The sequence below is a fragment of the Vitis vinifera genome, chromosome 3 (genome assembly GCF_030704535.1).
Source record: "Vitis vinifera cultivar Pinot Noir 40024 chromosome 3, ASM3070453v1".
NCBI lineage: Eukaryota > Viridiplantae > Streptophyta > Magnoliopsida > Vitales > Vitaceae > Vitis > Vitis vinifera.
The window spans coordinates 8,248,057-8,271,923 of NC_081807.1; the positions used below are offsets into that span (position 1 = coordinate 8,248,057).

At 35.5% G+C, this 23,867-nt stretch overlaps 2 protein-coding genes and 1 pseudogene across 9 annotated transcripts; 1 reads left to right on the forward strand and 2 right to left on the reverse strand.

Moving 5' to 3' along the window:
• Positions 1-2,568: 2,568 nt before the first annotated feature.
• LOC100266130 (uncharacterized) lies at positions 2,569-6,208 on the reverse strand. Its single transcript, XM_002265681.5, has 5 exons — positions 5,788-6,208; positions 5,186-5,387; positions 4,772-4,840; positions 4,537-4,669; positions 2,569-3,618 (listed from the first exon to the last, which is right to left on the reverse strand). The coding sequence occupies exons 1-5, from the start codon at positions 5,999-6,001 to the stop codon at positions 3,079-3,081; spliced, it is 1,158 nt and encodes a 385-aa protein (XP_002265717.1). The 5' UTR covers positions 6,002-6,208; the 3' UTR covers positions 2,569-3,078.
• Positions 6,209-6,295: 87 nt separating this feature from the next.
• Positions 6,296-11,182, forward strand: LOC100853868 (dolichyl-diphosphooligosaccharide--protein glycosyltransferase subunit STT3A). Of its 8 annotated transcripts, none has more exons than XM_019219032.2 (5): positions 6,296-6,721; positions 7,168-7,295; positions 10,231-10,328; positions 10,799-10,888; positions 10,978-11,182. In XM_019219032.2, exons 2-5 carry the CDS (start codon positions 7,250-7,252, stop codon positions 11,083-11,085), a joined length of 342 nt encoding a protein of 113 aa, XP_019074577.1. In that variant the 5' UTR covers positions 6,296-6,721; positions 7,168-7,249; the 3' UTR covers positions 11,086-11,182. The 8 variants fall into 8 exon arrangements, 5 of the variants coding, with proteins under 5 accessions (XP_019074577.1, XP_010648025.1, XP_019074574.1 ...); XM_010649723.3 differs by lacking the exon at positions 10,231-10,328 and adding an exon at positions 6,848-7,040 and having other exon boundaries at positions 6,301-6,721; positions 7,158-7,295; XM_019219029.2 differs by lacking the exon at positions 10,231-10,328 and adding an exon at positions 6,897-7,040 and having other exon boundaries at positions 6,301-6,721; positions 7,158-7,295.
• A 743-nt stretch (positions 11,183-11,925) lies between these two features.
• Positions 11,926-14,357, reverse strand: LOC100855301 (replication protein A 70 kDa DNA-binding subunit B-like; annotated as a pseudogene).
• Between the last annotated feature and the right edge of the window lie 9,510 nt (positions 14,358-23,867).

Sequence of the window (23,867 nt, forward strand, 5' to 3'; positions counted from 1 at the left end):
TCATCTGCCACCTGGAGTGCCGAGAGCCACACTGAGTCCTCCCACCACAACGGAATAGAGAATGAGGCGAATCTAGCTATCACCTCTAATCTTCCAGGCACCTCCTTCCCAATGTTTTTAACTAAAATTCTAGCTCCCCTTCTGTAGCGAGACTTTTTGGTCTCCTCATCCACATCAACAAAACCCCCACAGGCATCCCCCACCCTTTTGAAGAACTCCATGCACCAAAACTGTAAAGGCAGCCTTGGGATTCTCACCCAGGAAACATCCCTCTGAAACTCCATTCTTGAACACCCCATAGTTGGAGGCCACCAGTCTAGGGATAAGCGGACCCCCTTGAGCAAGCGACTCCCCTCCTATAACACTCTTTGAGCATCAACCCCTTTGGAAAATTCAAAAAGAAACAATGCATCTCTTAATGCAGCTACCCTCACTTTACCACAGAAGCTCCACTGGGTGTTAACCCAAATCTCCACCACCCTTAAGTCGGGTCCTTCCTCATCCTCCGCATCCCATTTTCCCACCAAAAAACGGTTGAGATCTTTCAGCTTCGAGGTGTAGGCCTCATTTCCAACTTCAATCCACACTTCTTCACTCCTTTTTTCCGTTCTCTTGGTTGCATTCACATAGCTTAAGTCGGGTCTAACAAGAGAAAGTCCATGCCCTCCTCCCAAGGGACATGAGACCTCTGTTCCACACTTAGAGACCTCACCTATTTTAGCTAACTCCTTCAACTTACATCTCATGAATTCCCAACCCAAAAGATCAAAACCCTCTGGAATAAAAATGAAGTACCTCCTATCATCCTCTGAAAGGACAGAGAACAAAAGGTAACGACCAGCTTCATTTTGACGCATTTCTATCTTGTATCTCCTACCTCAGTCATTCGCATCTTCCTTGAACGGCTTCTTCTCTCTCCATTTGCAGCATGCTTCCAACGCCTTCAGAATCCATACCACTACCCCCCTCCTCACTTTGATCCATCTCCAAAAGCCTTTGCCTTTCTCCATTATCTGTACCTCACCCCCACCCTTTGTCCAATCGATCCACAACTCAAAGGATTTGGAATCGATGTGGAAGAAGCATGAGCTATCCCCCATTCTAGGGATACTGGAAATTGTAGAAAGTTAGTTGAGAATTTTTAACTATGATACATAGATATAGGTTATATGTCTTGAAGTGGTTTTGTTGTTTGGTTGGGTTCTTGCTAAGAGAGGCAATTGTTTTTTGTGTTCTTTCTACAGAAGACCCACTAATCTCACCCAGATTTGTTTAGCATGCTCTCCTACCCAAAAGCATCCTATCTCTGATGACTTCCATTGGTATACCGTACTATAGTTCTTTCAGGGATTTTCTCAAACCAAATCGCTAGCAGGAAGAGTGATCCATCTGCAAGTGGACGAAATCCAAAAGCAAAATCCCCTGATGGGGATTTCCATGAAGAAGAGCCATCAGAAGCCAAGAGAGACATCCCAAACTAACATTATACTTGGTTTCAGAAACAGCAAGAAACAGTAGAACAAAGACAAGCACGATGCAGTTATGGCTAGGAATGGGAAAAGATTGGTAGAGAGATTTTTGAGAACTTGTTCAAATTATACTACTCTTTTAAGCAGAAAAATAAGTTGATTTCAGAAACCCCATGAGGAACAAGGCCTAGTTACCATCCAAAAGGCATGTAATCATGTTTTCATTCTCTCTAATCTTTCTCTATGTTCAATGTATACAAAAACTATTGCTATTTTATCAATTTTCCATGAGCAGATTTGATGAGTACATCAATGGAAAGCTACTGAATCCATTGTTTAAAGCCTGGTTTTCCATGCATGGAAGAAAAAATATGTTTTTGAGTTAGTCAAAGTAGGCAAATAGTTGACTTGCTAACCGAAAACGAAAATATTTTTACTACCAGGTTCTACTTTTTCAGGAATAAAATCCTACTTGAAAATCTCTATCCTCCCTGAAGAAAGTTTCCTCATATGCCTATGATGTAATGTTCCCTGCCTATTCTCCTTAGTTTTAATTATTTATTAAAGCACTTAAAATACCTCAAAATTTTTCTCGATCAAATTCTTTTAAGCCTTTTTCAATACAAAATTTATTGAATATGTCTTGAACTCAAAAAGCATTTTTCTATCATAAAAATAATAATAATAAATAAATAAATAAATTATTTTTAAGAATAGTGATCAAACAATCCCTACAGCATTAGCTAAGCATAATAAAGAACGAGTATGAAAGAGTAGGGCCAAAAAGGGTGAAAGCAATTGAATGAGTACATTGAAAGGACCTGTTTTTACTGCAATGCCACTTAAACCCATTTAAGGAAAATGCTACACCTACTAAACTTTCAATGCAGGCTACTCATGTGTATAATCAAATTGAATACTTGAATCGTGTTTCAAAGAACTGAGATCAAAATATAAAGAAACAAAATTTAAAGACAAACAAATGAAATCTGGATAGATACAAAGACAAATATATAAATAAATGAGATCATTTTTATCACATGGTTTTTTCTGATTGGTCATTACTTTCTGGGGGAAAAAGAATTGTAAATCTAGATGCTTTCCCAAAAATTCCAACAGTTTCAACTTTTCCTTTTGCTTTTGACAAAAGGCTGAAACTGATGCTGGAAGTAGATATATAACACAGAAGGATTCAAATTAATTGTTTGAAGTAACAATATTCCAGAAGAACAGAAAGTTTGACACTGGAGAGAAACAAAATGACAAGACCATAAATCACTATAACAGTTAGTGCTGCTCCAAGACATCTATGTTGCACCTCTGAAGAATACGATGAAGATCAAGAAGCCAGGCTATTTCAGAACTTGAGAAACCCCACCAACAGAGACTGCAGTTTCAAACCATAAGCATTGCCATTGATCACAAAGGGATGAAGGTGTTGTGCCCACAATCACTCAATCCACAGCCTCCTCAGGCTTCATCTAAATGGATGTGTATCATGCACAAAGAATTGAGGACTTTGCTTCATGTTTCAAGATAATTCTAGGGAAATGATCCTTCTACTTTGAGTTCTTATTCGTCTTGAACAGAGCAATGAGCATTCAATTGTTCAGCACCCAGGAATCTCCCCTTCCTCTAATTCCTCCACTGGGAAAACTCCACCAAAATCTGAACAATCCATTCCTTCTTCAGATTTCACTTCCTTGGAAAAGTCACCTTCCCAATCAAGAAAATCATCAGGATTAATTTGAGCAATGATATCAGAATATACATCAAGCAAGCCTTGCTCAAAATCAAAATCTATGTTTTCGCTTGGTTCCTTCTTCTGGGGACTGGACTGTGGCTTATTAGCTTGTGTCGATTTCACATGCTGCATGAGATCTAGAACCTGAGAATCTAAAGAACCGCCATGTTCTTCTATTTCCTCTTCCCTGAATGAAATGCCTTTTGGACTTGGATGATCAATGGTAAGAGACTCCTTAAGCTCTGCTCGACGATGGCAGGGATTGGCATCTTTAGTGGCATCAAAATCATAGCTATGTGAAGGGAGGAAAACATGAATCTGGGGGTACTCTAGAATAACTAAATTGGCAAATTGCTGTCTTATTGGAGCACTTATATCCAACTCATGGAAAGGTGACCTGGGGCCCTGCAGTGACATGGAAGGGTTAGATTTTGTTCAGATAGAATTTTTTCTTCTTCCCAAGGGGAAAAAATGTTCCAATACTGTTTTTTTTTTTTTTTTTATTTTGCACAAGAGAAAAAGAAATAAATACTATAAAACGAGGAAAGTTATATACAAGGATATGCACAGATAGAAAAAATTTGAGTAGACATCAGGTAATGACTAGAGTTCAGGTGGGAACAGTAGAAAATTCTTTTCACAAGTAACATGGGTGCTGTAGGATTGAAGGCCAACACAAACCCAAATAGAAAATCCACCAATAACCCAATTCAGTCCCAAATGAGGATGCTCATTTCCCAAATCCAAGAAAAAAAAAATGAAAATTCAGGTATTTTGGTAGGGCCAGTTGGGGGACCATTATTTTATCCACCATAAACCATTATTTGAATTAGAGAGCCAAACTTTGTCATCCATCTAGACATACTAACTTACAAAGACTACATACAATAGTGATAGAAAGTATAATTTTTTGGTTGGCAATGCACCATGTGTTGCAAGTTGAGCAAATCCTAGCCTCTCAATTTCAAAGATTTCAACAGCAGTGCCAAACATAAATGGACCATCTCCAAAGAGGACAAACAATAAATTACGGTAAAAAAACAGTGGTCCAATTAACAAGTAGTCCAGGGATGATGAGCTATAACTCAGCTGGCGTTTTGGCTTTATGGCCTCAACACCAGCTCAATGCAATCTGACAATAAATCTGGGTTCAGCATAGTTGGATTCCCAAACAATTTGCACCACTTCCACAAGGGCCAAGTCAATCCATTAAGTTATATTTCTATGGAAACACAAGAAACCTTTTTAAGGCTTAAAATCGGTGCCACAGGTGTCTATAATCAACAAGTCAACAACTATCAATCAACAAGGAAAAGGAAATACCTTTGGATATTTACGAATGAAAAACTTGAGACAGTCCAGCTGCTCTGCACAGAACGGCTTGAGCTTATGATTCCATGGACCAGGCTTTAGATGCTTCTCAATTACAGATGAGAAGGTTGAGTTTTCATTTATCCTGTAATAACATTGAATTAATCAATGAAACATTAAAATTTGATAGAGTAAAAAGACTATTATAGAAGCTCTCCTGAAGATAAGAATAGGTAAGAGCGCTCACCCGTGATCGAGCAAAACAACATCTGTTGAATGAAACCGCCATTCAATTGTCCAAGTAATGCATTTAGATCTAGTAAAAAAGACATAAAAAGGTAATGTCAGGAACTGAAAAACAATTCTCAATCTCCACTTTTTCAATTTATTAAAACAAAAAAAAAAACCAAAATAACCGCCAAAGACAGTTCATTGAGTTCAAAAACTCCTCTGACTACTAATTTTTTTAAATAACAGTTACATGGAAACAAAGCTAGAAAATGGGAACTCCATGTAAAATCATACCATAAAATGGAACTCCATTCAATTTTTAGAATTATAAATCATATCAAATTCAACCAACAAACAAACCATAAGTAGACATGTAGTAATCTTCCTTAAAACAAAAGACAACTGGTCGTTCTCATGAATACATAATTACCTTTGGTTGTATTGAGATTTATTTTTTTCCCTCTTTGACATTCCACTGGGGAGAAATAGGAGTTTCGTCCTGCGACTTCCTGCAGCATTCCTAAGGCCTCGAAGATGGTATGGAAACTTAAGCTGAGAATACCCGCACAGTTTAACTCTCCTTCTTTGAGCAGATTCTGCAACACTCTTCACTTCCTCGAGCAAATTGTAATCTACCAAAAAAAATTCCTTTTTCTTTTAAACTGAAAATTGGGTAAGTGAAATCCAAAGACAACACAACAAACTTCCTCAACAAAATCATAATTTACCCATATTTAAAAACTCAAAATCATGAACTGAGTACCAATCTGAAGAAGAAAAAGGAGCAAACTTCTTTACACAAATTAACAATCAACCCATTTAAAAACTTTGAAACCCCAAATTTTATCGAAACTTTGAAATTTGTAGACAAAATACTCAACTTTCTCAACCCAATTACAATTCACATAATACCTACGGATCAATCTTCACAGCAGCCAAAAGGTATGACAATCTACTCATGACAAATCTTCAGAATAGCCAAATGGGTATAGAAATTTGACAACAAAAACCCAAATTGAGAGAAAAAAGTACCAGATAAGAGGAGAGTATCATCAAATTGAGAGAGGGGAACGAACTGGGTCTGCTGCCTCTTGCCCGTACACCCAGTCTGTTGCTTGTGAGCTTTGACACAAGGAAGACTACAGGAGCGCACAGAGCAACCCGGGCATGTGTACTTTGACGGATTCAATTTGCACTCCTGGCAGAGAGGTGGGTGTCTAGGGTTTTGGGCTGTTTGTTCTTCCATGGGTGAAAGGTTTAGGGTTTCGTCGAGCCGCCGACAACTCCCAGGGTTCACTAAAACAGGGGTACTCCGCGAAAGACTATTGAGTGACCCGTCGAGCTGGTCCGACACCAAGTGGGCCGCACCTCTGAGAACTCAATATGAAAGAGGAAAACTGTGTTTTGCCCTGAGCATTTGGGCATAACAGCTTTTTCATAACCCAATATATGTCCGCTATTATCCTTTTCATGCACTATGTACTATTTTATAATTTCATTTCCAAAACTACCCCTCCACGTCCATGTCAGCAGCCATCTCCCTCTCCATGTCACGGTCGTGCTTTTAATAAATAAACACAAAAATCTTAAACAAGTTAGCAAAACCCACGCAACACCCGACTCTGAAATGTGGGGAAACCAGGTTAGGGCAAATGGAGAGAAAGTCACAGAAAGTCCTTAGCTTCTTTCTCTTCTCTCTCTTTTCTCTCTATTGTGTGAATTTCTCAGTGAAAAATCGAATAATCGATTCATGCGTGTCTCCGTACTAAAGCCCACGCAACACCCGACTCTGAAATTTGGGGAACCCAGGTTAGGGCAAAAGGAGAGACTCAAAACTTACACGAATATTACGACCTTCACTTGACTTGGAGGAAATGCTCGAACAGCAATAATATGCACTGTGAGTCCAGGATTAAGTGATGTAGAGCAATCAAGGAACACGCTCTCATTTGCAACTAATGCAAAGGTATGATAAGTAACAAAGTTTTCTTCAATAATCAAAGATTGTGATTATATCATATTCAAGCTTTGGATATTTTTTAATGTCTTGATTCAAAGAACTGCTTGTTTTTCATGTTCCTATTTAACAAAGGAAAATGCTTCTTTGTGACCACTGAGATGGACAAGTTTAACTTCTCTAGAGCAGTAGGTGAATCCATTTCAATGAATCACCACAACAATAATCCAAGTTACTGTAGAGTTGCATGCTGAAGTCTGGCCTCAGAGCCTTTCTTTCCTTAAGGTTGCATTTAAATATATCTGACAAGGAGTTAACACACCTGCAGGCTAGTTTCTCCCCACTGATTATTTGTGGTACCTATTATATGTATTTTACAAACCAATTAACCACTCTAATGATAAAGACTTGTTTTCTAAGTCAGAAAATGATTTTTTATGGGTAGGTTGTACCAGGCAAGAAATTAGTAAAGCATTTACAAAAGGAGGTTGCCCGACTTGAAGCTGAGCTACGAAGTCCAGAACCTTCTTCCTTTGCATGTTTAAGAACTTTACTGATGGAGAAGGACTTGAAAATCCAGCAGGTATGCATCGTAGTAATGTGACAATTCCTCTTCATCTTAGGAGATAATTTGTAACAAGCCAGTCAATTAAGTGCGCTTAAATACTCTTTCAGCTCCTAGAAATAAATATACTTGCAATACTTTCTGTTTTTATTATTAAAATATTTATGAATGTAGAAATCCTAGCCAAGAAAAACACAGAAATAGGATAACTACAGTGTATAGCATCTGGATTGTCGTCCTCCGGGAATGATATAGTTGATTGTTTGTGAATTGTTTAGAGTATAATATACCTAGGATTACCTTTACATAACTAAAAATATCTTCCAATTAAAAGATCAAATTTTGTTTCCAAGTTGAAAATGATTTAAATCAATCTGTAACTACAAGTTTTCACAATCCAGCTTTGGATCCAGTACACAAGAGAGAGCAATATTGAGATCTATGGCTTAGGATTCAAGATCTGTTTGAGATCAAATCAAGCCTAGGGACCAATTCAAATTTGAACCCTAAAAATTGATTCTTTTTATATTCATATCACTAAACCCAATCAACTTGAATGGTGGTTTAGGTCTTTTAAGTTCATTCATCCAACTTGCATATTTGACTTTAGACTTAATCACAATAGATTAAACCAAGTCAACTACTGATCAAGCAGTGCCTAGTATCACTAGTACCTCAAAAACATCTTCTGTAATTTTTCATCAGAAAAGGTGAAGAAGAATACCATTTCTGTTGGTACGAATTTCCACCTTCAAGGAGTAATCCTGTCTTCTTCTTCACCTTTTCTGAGGAAAAATTAATAATAATGGTACCAGCAGAAAACCATTTAAATTCAACATTTCAGTGTATTTTTGGGAAAGTATATAAAAAAAAAGGCTCTCTTTTACATATGGGGTCGAAATTGATTTGATGATTTTGGTCAGCACTTCTCAATTATAGAACCATTCATCCAATGACCCACCTCAAGTTAAGGCTCAATAATAATATTTTAGAAGGTAATTTTGGGAAGTAGTCTCGTTTTTTAGGGACTGTACCTTAAGTACTACCTTAGTGGCCTTTAGGTACTACCTTAAGGGCCCCTAGGTACTACCTTAGTGGCTTTCAGGTACTACCTTAAGGGCCCCTAGGTACTACCTTAGCTAAACTTCAACTCAACCTCTCCCAAGCCTCGGGTCTTCATTTGTGACCCTTAGACCATGCCATTATATGCTTCTCTTAAGTCCTCAAGTGGTCCACCAATGGTTTTTGCCTACTGTTCCTTAGGTACTACCTTAGTGGCCTTAAGGTACTACCTTAGTGGCCTTAAGGTACTACCTTAGTGGCCTTTAGGTACTACCTTAAGGGCCCCTAGGTACTACCTTACCAAAACTTCAACTCAACCTCTCCCAAGCCTCGGGTCTTCATTTGTGACCCTTAGACCATGCCATTATATGTTTCTCTTGAGTCCTCAAGTGGTCCACCAATGGTTTTTTTCTACTGTTCCTTAGGTACTACCTTAGTGGCCTTAAGGTACTACCTTAGTGGCCTTCAGGTACTACCTTAAGGGACCCTAGGTGCTACCTTAGTTAAACTTCAACTCAACCTCTCCCAAGCCTCGAGTCTTCATTTGTGACCCTTAGACCATGTCATTATATGCTTCTCTTGAGTCCTCAAGTGGTCCACCAATGGTTTTTTGCTACTGTTCCTTAGGTACTACCTTAAGGGACCCTAGGTACTACCTTAGCTAAACTTCAACTCAACCTCTCCTAAGCCTCTGTTCTTCATTTGTGACCCTTAGACCATGCCATTATATGCTTCTCTCGAGTCCTCAAGTGGTCCACCAATGGTTTTTTTTTACTGTTCCTTAGGTACTACCTTAGTGGCCTTAAGGTACTACCTTAGTGGCCTTCAGGTACTACCTTAAGGGACCCTAGGTACTACCTTAGCTAAACTTCAACCTCAAGTGGTCAACCAATGGTTTTTTGCTAATGTTCCTTAGGTACTACCTTAATGGCCTTCAGGTACTACCTTAAGGGCCCCTAGGTACTACCTTACCAAAACTTCAACTCAACCTCTCCCAAGCCTCGAGTCTTCATTTGTGACCCTTAAACCATGCCATTATATGCTTCTCTTGAGTCTTCAAGTGGTCCACCAATGGTTTTTTGCTACTGTTGCTTAGGTACTACCTTAATGGCCTTTAGGTACTACCTTAGTGGCCTTCAGGTACTACCTTAAGGGACCCTAGGTACTACCTTAGCTAAACTTCAACTCAACATCTCCCAAGCCTCGGGTCTTCCTTTGTCACCCTTAGACCATGCCATTATATGCTTCTCTTGAGTCCTCAAGTGGTCCACCAATGGTTTTTTGCTACTGTTGCTTAGGTACTACCTTAATGGCCTTTAGGTACTACCTTAGTGGCCTTCAGGTACTACCTTAAGGGACCCTAGGTACTACCTTAGCTAAACTTCAACTCAACATCTCCCAAGCCTCGGGTCTTCCTTTGTCACCCTTAGACCATGCTATTATATGCTTCTCTTGAGTCCTCAAGTGGTCCACCAATGGTTTTTTGCTACTGTTGCTTAGGTACTACCTTAATGGCCTTTAGGTACTACCTTAGTGGCCTTCAGGTACTACCTTAAGGGACCCTAAGTACTACCTTAAGGTAAACTTGAACTCAACCTCTCCGAAGCCTCGAGTCTTCTTTGGTGACCTTTAGAGCATCCCATCATGTGGTTCTCTTCATTCATCAAGTGGTCCACCAATGGTTTTTTGCTACTGTAGCTTAGGTACTACCTTAAGGGCCCTTAGGTACTGCCTTAGTGGCTTTCAGGTACTACCTTAAGGTAAACTTTAACTCCTTGGATGTAAAATATGTTCTTGTTGTCTTCGGATGTTGGTTTCTTAGTTGTTTTATGAGATCATCTCGATAAAAAAAATATAATCACTACACTCTGATGTGCTGCCTAGTTTTTAGGTCTTGTTGGATATCCGAGTGATGACATTAATAAGTTCCTGTGGATGGTTCGCATAGGAGGGGGGGTATTCCCTCACATCAAGGAACCTGATTATCTGGTGAGTTGTTGGTTGCTTGTAATATGGATTCTAAGTATGTCTCCTTTGGGTTCTTATTGCTGGTGTATTGTTGGTACACTAGTTTCAAGCTTTGTTCCATTTGAGATTCCAAATATTTGTCTTGATTGGCAATAGACTAACATTTAAGTTGAATCTCACTTGATGGTCTCACATTATTGGTGAATTTGCATTTGGTTGAAAGTTTACTTTTCTTTATGGCTTTATTGTGGTGAATATTGGAAACAGCTTGGATTTGTTTAATTTCCATGGAAGGTCCAAATAGTCCATGAGACATGTCTTTGTAATGTGAGTTAAGAGAATGTTGACTTGTTAGTGTTAGTGTTGGACGGCCCATCCAAATGGCATGTATTTAAACTTGCCATACAGGAATCCTAGAGACATGTCTTTATTTTCCCTATAAAGTCCCATGTCTGTTCTGATTAACTTCCCATGGTTTATAATCAATGAAGGTGTTCACTACTCACCATTGGATGGTTCGGATATACAAATTAAAACCTCCGAAGAACAGGATTCGTGTAAAAATAAAGAAATCAAAATCGGTATGCATGATAAACATCTTTAGATTGTATTCGTTTATGATTCAGTGCAAAATTACCCACTGACCTTTTGTTGCCTCCTCCCTTTGCAGAAAGCAAGCTCCACAACCAGCTCAAAAAAAGAAGTGGAAAAAAAAAGAAGAATCCCTGGCAATGAAAGGCACTTTCAGAAGATGCTGTCTCCAATCAGTTACTTGTAACCCACATATTTAATATCCAAAACACTAATTCGTTCTCTTAAAAGTAATTTCTACAGCAATTTTATCGTGGTCAATCCCAAACAGGCCTTTATTATGATTTCCATATCCATATCCTCTCTTTTCAATTTCTTCCTTTCATTTTCCCTCTCATGTGGGATGGGTAAACTTTGCACTTTCTAAAGTCATCTTTAATGTCTGAACTGAGTGGTATCCTACATAAATATTTTCTACAAACTCAGAATGACCTCAGTGACAAAAGCCAACCCCTTGAAGTAGAGGTATAGAAGTAAATTGCATTCACAGCTGATTTTGTCCCCTACTTTCAATTAAGTCACAGCTAACAATTTTATATATAGCATTCAAATTGCATTCAGATGCAAAATTGTCTTCTTACCCTTCCAGAAAGCCTATATCAACCAATCATTCAAAACTAGGACATAGAAATGCCAAAAGTACATAAACAGAATGCCACCTTATGAATCTCCACAGTAAAATTATCAATCTTTTCTCATGTCATTCAACATTGTTTTCATAATTTTCTCACTTTCATACAAGGAGTATATATTCAAAAAACAAAGAAACAGAAAAATCAGTTATATTGGCAAGAAAAGGACTTTCCCCAGTTAGACGAACATTTGTGAATAAGATTGATTGGACAGAGTTTCTACTGGATATGAGGTAGTTGGCTGAAGAAGAGAAAAATTGATCACTGATGTCTGCACACTTTCTTTGAGCATAGAAACTCCCAAGCTTAATTAATCTTCCAAACCATCGATCAAATACACTATTCTGAGTGAGACCGTGGAAAGGGCATCTCAGCAAAAAAAATCCAACAACAAATTTTACTATACAGGAGCTATATTTTATTCCAAAAGGAGACGGTCTTTGATCTTGAAGCCCAAATCAATATATATATACTAGGAGCTTCTGGCTTCTCCCTGGTGTAATAAAAAGTGAGCTACAAAATGACCCAGAGCAGGTCCCACCTCAGAATTACCTTCATCTGGTCATTTTCTTGACACCTCATAATTGTTACAGTTTCTTAGGCAGGTTGTAATTTTTATTGAGAATGCACATACCATTACTGTAATATATATTACAGTCCTCAAGCTTCCTCTATATTCAATGGGGTGTGTCTTAAAATATAGAGGGAACTAAAGGCATACTGCCTAACTACCCTTATCCAAATAACAAAATAAACAAAGGAGCCTATTGTGAAGTCTTCATCTTTGATATCTCCTCCAACAATAATCTGGATTCAGCTGCAAAATCAACTGCCACAACAGCCCTGGCTGTTATCCACTGCCTTTTCTCATTCATGTATTCATGTTGTGCAACACTAATCCGGAAAAGATGAGGGACCCAAATAGCTTCCTTCAATTTCTGCTGGAATCGGTTCTCCTCTCCCTCCTGCAGAGAAAATTGGGTTTTTAAAACATCAGATTTTGAATGCCAGAAGTTCATCCTTTTTTTCTTCCATAGAACCCAACTAGGCTACCAAATAAGTAACCAACTACATATGAATTAACGCATCAATGAGCAACTCTTTCAAGTTAACTAAGATTTGGACAAACTCCTAGATATTTCAATATTGTCAAGAGTTTACCTGTGATTTAAGCTTATCAAGCTCATCAGCAGAGCACCCAAATATTCTCTCTGCTTGTTCATTAAACAGAGCAAGGCAAGCTTCACCACTATCATCTGAAACTTTCACTACCATTATGTACCTGGAAAACATAACAGAATGTAACAAAGAAACATCATTCATAGGACAACTTTTCCTATTTTAAATACTATCACTGAATTCTTATTGATTCAAATTCCATGAATCCCTCACCTTCAACTGCACTCATCATCATTCTTTTCACATCCTTCACACCAATACCCAGATTCAATAGCATCTGTGACTTTCTTGTTGCATGTCTTACAAGCCTGGTACCACATTGTTTGCTCAGGCTTGATGAAGCTTATGTATGCTCTGATGCTAAAAAATGAAGGCTGTACAGAGACAAGCCCACATTATCAAAACTTAAAATGGTTTTAACTTAAAACTTTGGCTAAGACCAGTTTGATCATGTTAGGTTATTTTAATGACAGTAATTATTACCTTGTCTTCACCCAAAGATGGGTTGCTGGTTACATGAGAAAGGGAAACCCTGTCATAGTACATGGACCTCACTCCACCCTTAGATGAAGGACTGATATCAGACCCAATACAAGCCATTGAAGCTACTTTACCATGGTAATCATGATACCTGTGAACAAGAACATATGGTCAGAAACACTTACTACAAGAACTAACAAGGTAATAGGTCACTGGATGATTCCTTACCAGGATCTCAACTTTTTTGATTCCGGTGTATCTGGATTTACCAGTGCAATACTTTTACTCAATGTTGACAGTGATACACCTAAAACAAGATATGAAGAGAACATTACAAAGAGGACTTCTTATCATTCTCAAGTTTTTGAGAATGTGCTTAATTGCCATAATAATACCAAACTTCAAGAAAACAAGGGGAATTACCTTGGAAGTCTCCAACTTTGAGAGATTTAATTGCAATAATTGGAAATTTATCAGCATTATCCAACAATTCCTACCCTACATTAGTAGCATGATCATTCCACAAAGAGACCACAACACTCTTCTTCCTACAATTGAAACGTCCATAAGTTCAATATGAAGCAACATTAGACCAAAGTGACCAGTGCAAAAAATAAAATATACACTCACGACTTGTCCGCAATAGTAATATCACGCTTAGGAACAATCTCATTGGTACTCTTCCTTCGTATGGTCATTGTAGGAGAGACACTTTGAACAACTCCACTAACATCTGGAATTAATAATGATATGGGTCATATTAAACAAAAGAACGAGTGAACAGGAAAATAATCCTTTGTTGATTCTAAGATTGGTTCTTACCTACAAGCTCCTTCCCATTGACATAAGGACCCAACTCTTCAATGTCAAAAATTTGAATTTTGCTTCAGGGATAAAAGTTTCTTCATTACTGGCCTCCTCAACCTCTGAATTTTCATTCAGGGTCATTCCATAATCATTTTGTACAGTTTTAAACTGCTTGTTGGCTACTTTTAGAGCTCCTTTTCATATGTAATAGACCTTCCCCAATTGTCTGTGTTTTCTCTATATGATCATCCATTGAAATTTTGGAATTTCGGTTACAAATTCCTAGTATTGCCAATATAGAAAAACTACAAACCCCATCCATCATAAAAACAGACAACTCTGTTCAACACACCTCAGACATGTCTCTCTATTACCATAGGAAAACAATCATTAATTAAATCAAAAACGAAAAAAATGGGAAGGGATGCAAAACTTTGCATTGGAATCTGGAATGACCTAGTTGCTGAGTATAGCTTAACATATTAAAAAAGGAACCAGGAGGGAAAAAATGTGGGTATAAAGACCTGGAAAGAATGATCACAACTGCCTCCACTCTTCGCCAGCATAAACCGCTATTTCCCCAAGCTCTTCTTCAATCTGAATCAACTGAAAGAAATTTAGCAGTTAATTTCATATTTTCCTTGTTGTACATCTAAACCACATGATTTCACAAACTTGCGTTTGTGATCAAAAGCTAAAGACTTTTTGAACTGTTGACTACATTAGCTAAAAGACTAAAAGATCATGAAAGAGCTGAGTTTTGGGGTTTCATGCGATTTTTTTGTTCAGGAGTCAGTGATTCACGAATGTATACTACAATAATGACTAGGGAGAAACTAAATCAGGATATGTTAATTAGAGTTCTTCCGACGTTGCATTATATTCTCCTGCTCATTTGGAGCCTGCTTTTCTGTATGTGCAAAAGCTTTATCTCCCTCTAAAGCTAGGGAGAAACTGCATTGTCAAAGCATTTTTCAACCCAAAAAGACCCAGTAAACGCTCCGCTTGTTTTTATGGAAAACAAAATCTTGGAAAGAGAGGACACTATGCCATCAGATGAGCATTATATCACAACTATGGTAATATCTGCAAGTTACTTGAATATTTGCAAAATATTACACAAATGAATTATGAACATCCTTCCCATTTTCTGGAAAGCAGTCTCCTAGATAATTATTATTTTTTTTTTAAATCTGGAGATCAAGAGAAAGCATTCTTTATCCTAAAAATAACCTTGACAGTTAACATAACCTGAAGAATTATGTAGTAGTGCAATATACAAAACTACAAATTAAATTAGCAAAAAATACAAGGGTCAGAAAGGAGGAAGATGCATATTATTTTCCAGTTGAAAATGAAACAGATGAAGGTACATGACTAATTATGCAAAACAAGTACTTCTTAGTTTAAATCATCATCAATTTCATGCCAATGAAGAGCAAATCAGAGAAAAGTCAAATTGTTATAGGGTGTAACATACCTTTGAAATAGTGTAAACTGCCAAGCTTAGTACCGGTAGACAATTCCCACATGTACACAAGTCCATCATGTGTACCAATGATCCCATGACTAGCTGAAGCACCAATAGCAGCTGCCCTGCACAGTGAGATGATTTAAATACTGACTACATCAGTCAATCAGCCTTTTAAAATAAGAAAATAAGTTGTGGATTCCCGGTCAGACTTCAGTTGAAATAATAGTTTCAACACTAGTTATTGTCCATCAGAGCTTCAAGTGCATGATACGTTTTAGGTTCATGCTTAATGTTCCAGAAGTATATTCCTCATACTAGTTTCCCAGAAAAGAACATTCACTAGTACTTGTCTTATTAACCCATCTCCTTGTACTAAAAGGATTTAAAGTAATGAATAATAATCTATTAAGTGGGGGCCACTTAAATGTTCCTTGGAAATTAAAACATCACTTTGCAGTTACCATAGCTTTCTGGATCAAATCCACCTTTAAGGTGAAACCCATAACAAGACCAAAGTGGCACAATAATGATTTATGTTTCCAAAAACCTGGACTCACATCATTCCTGAAATCTTAAATATCATCCTATGCATGCCATGAAACAATTTTATTACAAATGCTATTAAAACATTCAGAAGGTCATGCAAAAACACAATGGAACCACTTCTTTTCTATGGAACATTTAAGTGCCCCTCAATGTTTAGAACTAGGAAGCCTTCATCCCAATGCTTTAAAAAGACATAAAGCAAAATCATTACATGAGATACAGTATATGTTGTATTTAGATACTGTTTTAAAACACTAGAAAGCACCTTGGACCTAATGCACTTCCCAGGATGACCATATTTTTCACCAGGAGAGCTAGTCTCCACCATCCAACTGGATTTGTTTGGCAATCATTCATTTGATTGTCATGCTGAGTGTCAGAGTCAGAAAGAGTTGCAACAAGAAGCCACACAGCAATGCTTTCCCCCCCTAATGGAAGAAAGGTGTAATTTTCATTGTGCTTTGAGAACCACATTTTTGTTGCAGCCATTATTTTGTTGATGTGAAAATCCACATCAGGATAGCTGGAAAGAGGAACCTCACTTTGGAAACTAAACAAGCTGATTGGAATGAACTCGAAAATTGAAATGCTTGGCATTGCGAACCTTGATATGAGGATGCGTTGGGAAATGTCCCTGAAAGAAGTAAAAACAGGTGTGCATCATCAAATAACAAGAATAACAAGAATTACAGGACAGGCTGATGCAGCTTAAATGTTGATAAACTTTGTAATAAGAGAATTTAATGAAAGTACAAAAAAACTTCAAAAAAAAATTGGAATTTATAAGAACCATAAGTGGCAATAAAAACTAAATAGTCAATCACATTAAACTCACCTGGGGAAACGTTGTAATAAGATACAAACTGATTCCACATTCCAGAAATTGTAGAGGTAGTAATTACAATGAAGCACCAGAACATAACAAATTGGATGAAACAAAAATACTAGCAAAAGATAACCAAAGAACAGAAAATAAAATCCTGGAGTGCCAGACGTAAAAGGCCATATTTTGACTAAATTTTATTTTTAAAAAAAAATTATCATGAGAAGGACTTGTTGACCCTTAGAATAATTGAATGCTGCTGGTTGATGGTTATTCCATGTTTGTGTGTGTTCCATCTTTGTTTCCAAGGCTTATGGTCCAGGACTTCCTCACTTTAGAAGAGGGAAAAACAATTCACTAGTCACAGTGGCTGACTTTTTATCAAGCTTATTATAAGTTCACATTTGGATCAAGTTAAATCCTTTTTAAATGACTGATCATTACAGGCATTTTCCTTCACACAATTAAGAGTATCTTGATGTTTTTTCATGACCTAGTAATACGTTTCAGTTTCCACTAGAAACAAAATTAAGTAATAGAAGCCTGATCTTTATAATTTATAATACAGAAGAATCTGCAGATGATATGAATATGATAATAGAAGTTATAACATTAAGAAATTGATCTAGACAACAGAGTTCCTTAACTTTTCAATTTCAATGAATTGACAGATATCAATTAGAGCCCTATAACTTGGTAGCGGATTGGAAATTCAAAAAATTTTCAATTGCACATGAAGGAAAAAAAACAAATATCACTGCTCACCATGTGATTTAAGCATACTGGGCTACACCTATGCCTAATTTGAAGTGCAGGAAACAGAAATAATTGGATCCATTAAGGTAAGACAGGGAAACTAAGAAGTACAAGAAGCCGGTTACCACTCAAAAAATGTAGAGACAGTTCAGTTAGCAATCAAAATTCCGAACCAAAAAGAAATTATGATAATTTGATATTTGTTTCTATTCAAACCATTTCAAAACTTTATTCACGCATTTTCCTAAGGACAATCTTAAGTACTTTGCCGAGACTTGATATTAAGTATCAAGTGCAAATAAGTCAAAACCAGTGCAGAAAATCAGATAGAACCTTTTTATCCAGATAATACTAATGATGTATCTTAATAAACCTGAATTATGCTAGCCAATTAATTCCCATATCAGTAGCCTTTCTATGGATGGAAGAAACTAATATGCAAGCAGAGAAGGCAGCATACCATAAACTAAATTCCCCAAAACCATGCTGTCTGATGTGAAGCTCTATGCATTAAAAAAAGGAAAAACAAATTATAAACTTAATTTTTTTAAAAAAATTAAAAAACAGCTCTTTAGGTGGCAGGGGAGGTGGGTTTTGGTTCAAATAGCTTATACTGCCTCTGGCATCTGTTCTTGAATTCTCCAACTTTGTCTCCCAAACATGTCCTAATTCCCAAGAGCTCATATTGTCGGACCTACTCATTAGGGTTTGCATCAGTTTCCATTAACATTTAACTAAAAAGAGTTAAAAAATTCAATCAAGGTCAAAGAAAATCAACCATCCCACAGAGCAGAAGTTGCATAGATATTCGAGAAAATCAGTCATGTCACAAACTAAGCAATTAATCACATAGCAGAAGTTCAGAAGTTCAGCTTTCCTCAATCCAACCAGCTTTGAATACATGTTTACAGGCTTATATAATCTGCTCCTTACCACCTTTAAACAAAACCCTCGAACGAATTAAACCAAAAAACCCAGAAAAAAAAAACAAAAAAAATAAGAAGAAGCACAGAAAATTAGGATTACAATCAATCAATCCACACAAAGTGCTAAAAAAACATTAATAAACAAACACCCAACAAAAAAACAGCAAGCTTTTATTAAAAGAACACAAAAACAAATAAAATAAAAACATACCCACAACTTTATCTTACCTCAAGAACCGAATCCAAGAGCGAAAAAAGAGTTTAAAAATTCAATCAAGGTCAAACAAAATCAACCATCCCACAGAGCAGAAATTACATAGATATTCGAGAAAATCAGTCATGTCACAAACTAAGCATCTAATCACACAGCAGAAGTTCAGAAGTTCAGCTTTCCTCAGGTGCTAAATTGCAATTAAAAATAAAAACAATAATTAATTGTCAATCTCAAGAGCTGATTTTGAGCAATAATTTCAAAACATGCTAAAATTTGAATCAAACTTCTAAAGTGAAGGGCTGGATCGATGAATACCTTTGTTGTCCCTGCAACTTTGATGGCATCTATAATATTGAGTTGGTCAAGAACTTGGGGATATGCAAGGGCCGAGATGACCACATCTACTTGTTGAATCACCAACACAAGCTTCTCATGCTCATCCAGTTCTCCCTGTTCCAACAGCATATATATTGATCACCGCAGGAAGTAAGAAAAGAAACTAAGACGAAAAAGAGGGGAAAAAAGGTATTACTTGGACAATGTCGACGCCCATGGACTGGAACTCTTTGAGAAGTTCTATCTTGGAGGAATGTGTTTGTGGAGTCGTAGGCCTAGAATAAACGTACGTTGGATGACCCATCTTAACGCTGGCCTTAACCATACATCTACCAATATAACCTGTACCACCAAATATGAGAATGCTACTTAACACGCTCTCCATTGCTTTCCCACTACTTCTTTGTTGCTCTCCACCCCCCACCTCTCTATTGCTGATCTATTTATAGAAAAATAATAATAATAATTTCTTCTAGTTTTTAAGACGAAGGAAATCAACAATACATAAGAAAAAAGAAAGGTTTTGACGAAAGAGCTTATCTTTAGATATTTGAAAAGATTTCTGGACCCATTCGTCACATAGAGCTAGATGACTTTAAATGATGAGTTTCGTACATCACAACTGTTGAAATTCGTGCAACAATTTATAGTGAAAAATAATAGTAAAACGAGAAAAAAGAACACGCAGATTTAACATGGTTCGACTAATTGCCTATGTCCATAGGAATAAAGAAAAGGATTTTCACTATGTATCAAATTAGGGTTACATAAAAGAGTATTTATATTATCCCTTAAAAATAAAAATTCCAAAAATACCCTTGGACCATACCGTAGGGGGCGTTGCTCCCCGTAACCCCCAACCTATCATTCACCCCACAACAAAAGAAATACAAGCCTAAATGGCAAATGTTGTTGCTTCGGCATTTGCCCATTTTTTCTTCATTCATCTTTTCGTTCAAATATGAACCACATACTACAACAATAACCATGTACGATATTGGAAATTTTAAGTCAAAAGCGCCCTGTTGTAGGCTGTCCAATCTGGAAGCAACACTGCCAGAAAAAAAGCTCAACTAATGGAGTGGTAATGTGGTCATTTTTATAAAACAATTTCTAGGGTGGAGTGCAACAAATTCAACAACAAATCCCAAGTTATTTCCATGTGTGTGCTGACAACTTTGAAGCTGCAGCTTAGCAAATCGTGGAGGAGAAGGAAAGGGCTGCCAAAAATGCAAACAAAGATCAATGACTTTTAAGTCTTCTGCTGCTTGGTTGAAATTAGGCACCGACTTTGCTAGCTATCTGGTACTATGTTTCAGCATCATACGGAGTTTTCATTCGTCTCCACTATAGCTGGTTGCTTTGCACATTTGCCTTCTTTAGTTACCTGCAGCTTATGCAACAATCAGTCAAATAATAAATGGGGCTAAAAACAACTGTTTGGATAAACATTCTGCCAAATCAATAGCTCATATGGCTGGCAAGTGTCTGCACTACAGCCACTTGCTTTACATATCTATCTTCTTTATCTGGGAGCAGCTTATACAATAGTAGTCAACTAATTAAATGGAGCTGCAAATTATACTACTAAACTTTATGGAGAAAGAGTCAACAATTAACAGAACTGTTTGGATAAACAAGTTTCTCCACTATAATTAACATAAATTTTACTTAGGTATTTTCCATGCAAATTTATGGAATCAGAATCAAGGTTTTAATTCCTCCTGGCTAGGATTTCCCATATTCTTTTTTAAATATAACCTAGGACTCTCCCTGCAAAATATGACAATATCAATACTTATTTTATACACATATTTAGATGTCTGTATACATAAATTTACTTTATGAGATATATTCACTAAAAAGTGATATATTAAAATAGTTACAAAGATTAATTCTAAGGAAGTTAAAATGGGGTTTTTTCTTTTTTTCCAATTTCTAAGTTATGAGAAGAAAAATGAACTTTCAAATAACAAGCTCAAGCTAACTCGAAATCTTCATTCTCCATCAACTGTAGTACGATAAATACACAATAAAACACTAAAATCTACTAAAAGTTTTCAAGTTTGAGTAATTTTCTAGAATAGTGCATTTTCATTACTCAGTGAAAAACTAGTTTTTCCTTGAGGTTTCAAATCATAAGCTATGTTTGGTTCCTAGAAAGTTTGAAGGAAAATGTGAGGGAAAGAAAATTATGAGGAAAAGTCGAAAAAAAATGATGTGGTAATTTATAAGAAAATTTCTAGATTTTTTGGGATTTTATCAATTTTTGAACTATTGAATGAAGGTTTAAAAGTCAGGCAAACAAACCAAATCACCTATTTTGAATTTTAATGATATTTCATGAATAAGTGTATATATTATATATGTTTTTAAACTTTTTATAAAATAGTACCTTATCAAATAAATCAATTTTAATTATTTTATTTTTATTTTTCATTTAATTTAAATGATTATTAAAAATATAGAACCATGATGTGTTAATGATTTTTTCCCGTATATATACCATAATTAAATACAAGAAAATAGATATTTATAAACTTTTATACATATATATTTCTAGTTTTTCATAAAAATAACTATAATAGGTATATTATTGTTTCTCTTATCATTTTTTTTAAGTTTTCTCTAATATTTTTATAAATTTAAATGAATTTTGGTTTTATCAATATTTTTTTATTAAAATTTTCGATGATATTTCTCAATATATCTGTAAAATCGAATTATCGATATATCTATAAAAGCTAATATTTTAATTCATGGTTGGGCTCTTGTTGTCTTATTACCGCCAACCATGAAAACTATCGTTACATGTTAATGTGTGCAAAATTTTAAGTATCTATTTGATATTTAATATAATAAAATTTAGATCAATTATTAACTATATACATAAATAAAAGTAAATACAAAATAATGGAACAAGAACCACATAAATAAGATAATCTAGATGGTGTTTGGTTTTTTTATTTAAATGTAAATAAAATTAAATTTAATTTAATTATAAATACAACTTTATAATATTAAATATTAAGTTATTTATTTTTTAATTATTAAGTATTAAATATTAATACTACAAGGACCATATTGAGATTGTGTTTTGATTGGTTCAAAAAATTATTTTTAATATTTAGTAAAAAATAAAATATTTTGGTTTTTTTTCAATCAATTTTTTTTTAAATAAGTAATAAGTAAGAGAAAAAAAAAAGGTTAAAAATAAATTATTTAAAATATTAAAATTGAGTTAAAAAAATAAAGACCTCTTTAATCATTTTAGATACTACTTTTTGTATACAATTTGTACCTCTAAATAGAAGCAAAAAATGTTTTTTTTCTCCTTAATTTGTCATATTTACTTGAGTCATCCTTAGAATGAATTGAGGGTAATCTCGAGTTTTTTAGATTAGTGTAAATCCTAAAAAGTATATAGACTTAGATCAATAATAAATTTGTTAATCTAAAGTAAACATAATAGTAAAACGAACTATCCATATTCTTATGAACACGAGCAATAATCCATGTTCTTATAAACACGGGACAAGTCATGTTCCAATGGACACGAACATTAATCCGTGTTCTTATGAACACAAACATTAATCCGTGTACATAAGAACACGTATAGATAGCTATGACCATGTAAATATATTTGTTAAGATTTAATAGAACATTTTCTGTTATAAATTGTTATAAATCCATTCCACTGAGAAGATGACACGTGGACTCGTGAAAGAAAATAAAAACGAAGGAAACGTTCCGGAATAAAGAAAGTGAATTCTCAGTGTACCAACACCAACCATGCTCATATTTGGTACAAACTTTATAATGGAAAGATGTCAAAAAATAAAATCTACTTGTTTTACGTTCCTGCTTCAATCTTTTAATGGCTAGTGTTGATGTACATATATAGGTATGAATATATGGAGACAAATGGATATATGCTCTCTGATTTAGATATCTGTATAGATAAATTTACTTTATGAGATATATTCACTAAAAATTGTATATAATAGAAATATATTTATTTGATAATTTAAACAATATTAATATATTTACATTTATTCTTATTATGAATTAAAAATAAAATTAACGAAATACTTTAAGTTTTAATTATTCACATATAATTCATTTTTTTATAATTATTTTTAATTTTAATAATATATAAATTATATATTTATAATGTGATGTTGATATCATCGTTTGGGCCACGGTCCAACCATCTATTCAATCATTAAACCACAGCCCATAACCCTATAACTAATTCAGTTTAATGATTAATCCGATCAACAACTTAAAATTTTTATCCTCATTGAACTTTTTTTTTCATATTTAATTTCTACATAAGACTTTTTTGAGTTCTTCAATGACTGAATCGTTGATCATTAAAATATATGTAATAACTTATTGGTAGTTAAAATAGACGTAGGAATTATTAAATTTGGTTGTTTAAGGATCCATGATGATAATGTTGGCAAGTTTTTAGTAACCAGAAGTTTCAAAACACAAAGTCATGACCATTTGTAAGCCCAATGCCCAGCCAAACCCAACTCAAACCCAAACCGCCTGCCTCTAGCATGGGACTGGGTATCGGCACGGAATCTCCAGCCCAGCCGAAGAAGAGACCGGAGCCCAACATCAACCGGCCAATAAAAATATAAGGCAAGCTTGGCCCATTCTGTAGTTTGTCCAAAGAACAAGTGCTCTTCGGGAAGAAAGTAACGGTCTGATTGGGAAATGTTTTTTAGAATAGTTTTCTATGTTTCAAAATTTAAAAAAAATACAAGAAAAAACGTTTGACAACC